This window comes from Glossina fuscipes, unplaced genomic scaffold, assembly GCF_014805625.2.
Source record: "Glossina fuscipes isolate IAEA_lab_2018 unplaced genomic scaffold, Yale_Gfus_2 92264, whole genome shotgun sequence".
Classification (NCBI taxonomy): Eukaryota; Metazoa; Arthropoda; class Insecta; order Diptera; family Glossinidae; genus Glossina; species Glossina fuscipes.
In genome coordinates this window covers 1-1,937 of record NW_024005073.1, presented here as the reverse complement: position 1 = coordinate 1,937, position 1,937 = coordinate 1, and the positions used below count along the sequence as shown (strand labels likewise).

At 41.1% G+C, this 1,937-nt stretch overlaps 1 protein-coding gene across 1 annotated transcript; it reads left to right on the top strand.

Annotated features, from left to right (window-relative positions):
* Window positions 1-6: 6 nt before the first annotated feature.
* On the top strand, window positions 7-1,932 carry LOC119644140 (microtubule-associated protein futsch-like; the record flags this gene model as incomplete). The annotated part of the gene is made up of 1 exon (XM_038043671.1): window positions 7-1,932. A coding segment is annotated over exon 1 (1,467 nt), but the record flags the coding sequence as incomplete, so codon positions are not given.
* Between the last annotated feature and the right edge of the window lie 5 nt (window positions 1,933-1,937).

Here is a 1,937-nt window from a genome sequence, read left to right as displayed (position 1 = left end):
GCTGCTTCCGAAGCAGAAAGTTTAAAGGAGGATGAAAAAGTGAGCGACCTAACTCGACCAGAATCGACAATATCTACAGTCGAAAGCAAGGGGTCTGAGAAATCCCCAGTGGATTCTACAAAATCCTCACGCGCTGGTTCTGTAACAGAGAGTATTAAAGAAGATGACAAAATTAGTGATCAAACCAGACCAGCATCGGTAACATCAACGGTGGGAAGCAAGGAGCCTGAGAAATCACCTTCAGAGTCCAAAGAATTATTACCTGCTGCTTCTGGAGCAGAAGGCATTAAAGAAGACGACGAAATAAGCGATCTAACTCGACCACAATCAGCAACATCTATTGCAGAGAGCAAAGAATCACAGAAGTCACCTACAGACACTAAGCAACCATCACCTGCTGCATCGTTAGCGGAAAGTATTAAAGAGGATAAAAAAATAAGTGAACAACTTATAGCAGAATCAGTAATGCCCATTGGTAAAAGCATAGCATCCCAAAAATCGCCTGCAGACTCCAAACAGATATCACCTACTGCTTCCGTAGCAGAAAGTATTATAGATGATAAAATAAGCGATCAAACTAGACCAGAATCAGTAACTTCTACGGCAGAAAGCAAGGAGTCTGAGAAATCGCCGGTTGATTCCAAAAAACCGTCACGGTCTGCTTCTGTATCAGAGGGTGATAAAGGAGATGATAAAGTAACTGAGAAAGCTCGACCAGAATCAGTAATTTCCACCGTAGAAAGCAGAGATCTTGAGAAATCACCTGTTGCTTCTAAAACATCATCACGCGCTGCTTCTATTGCAGAGAGCATTAAAGAAGACGACGAAATTATTGATCAAAGCCGACCAGAATCGGTAACATCAACGGTGGAAAGCAAAGGACCTGAGAAGCCACCTGCCGACTCCAAACAACTATCACCTACTACTTCTGAAGCGGAGAGTATTAAAGAAGATGAAAAAGTGAGCGATCTGACTCGAGCTGAGTCGGTAATATCTGCCCCAGAAAGCAAGGAATCTGAAAAATTATCTATTGATTCTAAAAAATCGTCCCGTGCCCCTTCTCTAACAGAAGGTGCTAAAGAAGATGAAAAAATAAGCGATAAACCTGTATCAAAATCAGTAATTCCAAGTGCTGAACCCAAAGAATCACAAAAATCACCTGTCGAATCTAAAAAATTATCACCTGCTGCTTCCGAAGCAGAAAGTTTAAAGGAGGATGAAAATGTGAGCGATCTCACTCGGCCAGAATCGGTAATATCTACTGTAGAAAGCAAGGAATCTGAAAAATCACCTATTGATTCTAAAAAATCATCACGCGCGCCTTCCGTAGCAGAGAGTACTAAGGAAGATGACAAAGTAACTGATAAAACTAGACCAGAATCAGTAAAATCTACCGCAGACAGCAAGGAATCTGAAAAATCACCTGTTGATTCTAAAAAGTCGTCACGTGCCCCTTCTCTAGCAGAGAGTATTAAAGAAGATGAAAAAATAAGTGATAAAGCTGCATCAGAATCAGTAATTCCCAGTGTTGAAAGCAGAGAATCACAGAAATCACCTGGCGAAACTAAACAACTATCACCTGCTGCTTCCGTAGAAGAAGATTTAAAAGAGGATGGAAAAGAGGGCGACCCGACTCAACCAGAATCAATAATATCTACTGCAGAAAGCCATGAGTCTGAGAAATCACCAGTTGATTCTAAAAAATCATCACGCGCTGCTTCCTTAGCAGAGAGTACTAAAGAAGATGACAAAGCAACTGAGGCAACTCAACCAGAATCAGTAATATCTACCACAGAAAGCAAGGAATCTGAAAAATCACCTGTTGATTCTAAAAAGCCGTCACGTGCCCCTTCTCTAGCAGAGAGTGTTAAAGAAGATGAAAAAATAAGTGATAAAGCTGTATCCGAATCAGTAATTGCAAGTGCTGAAAGCAAAGA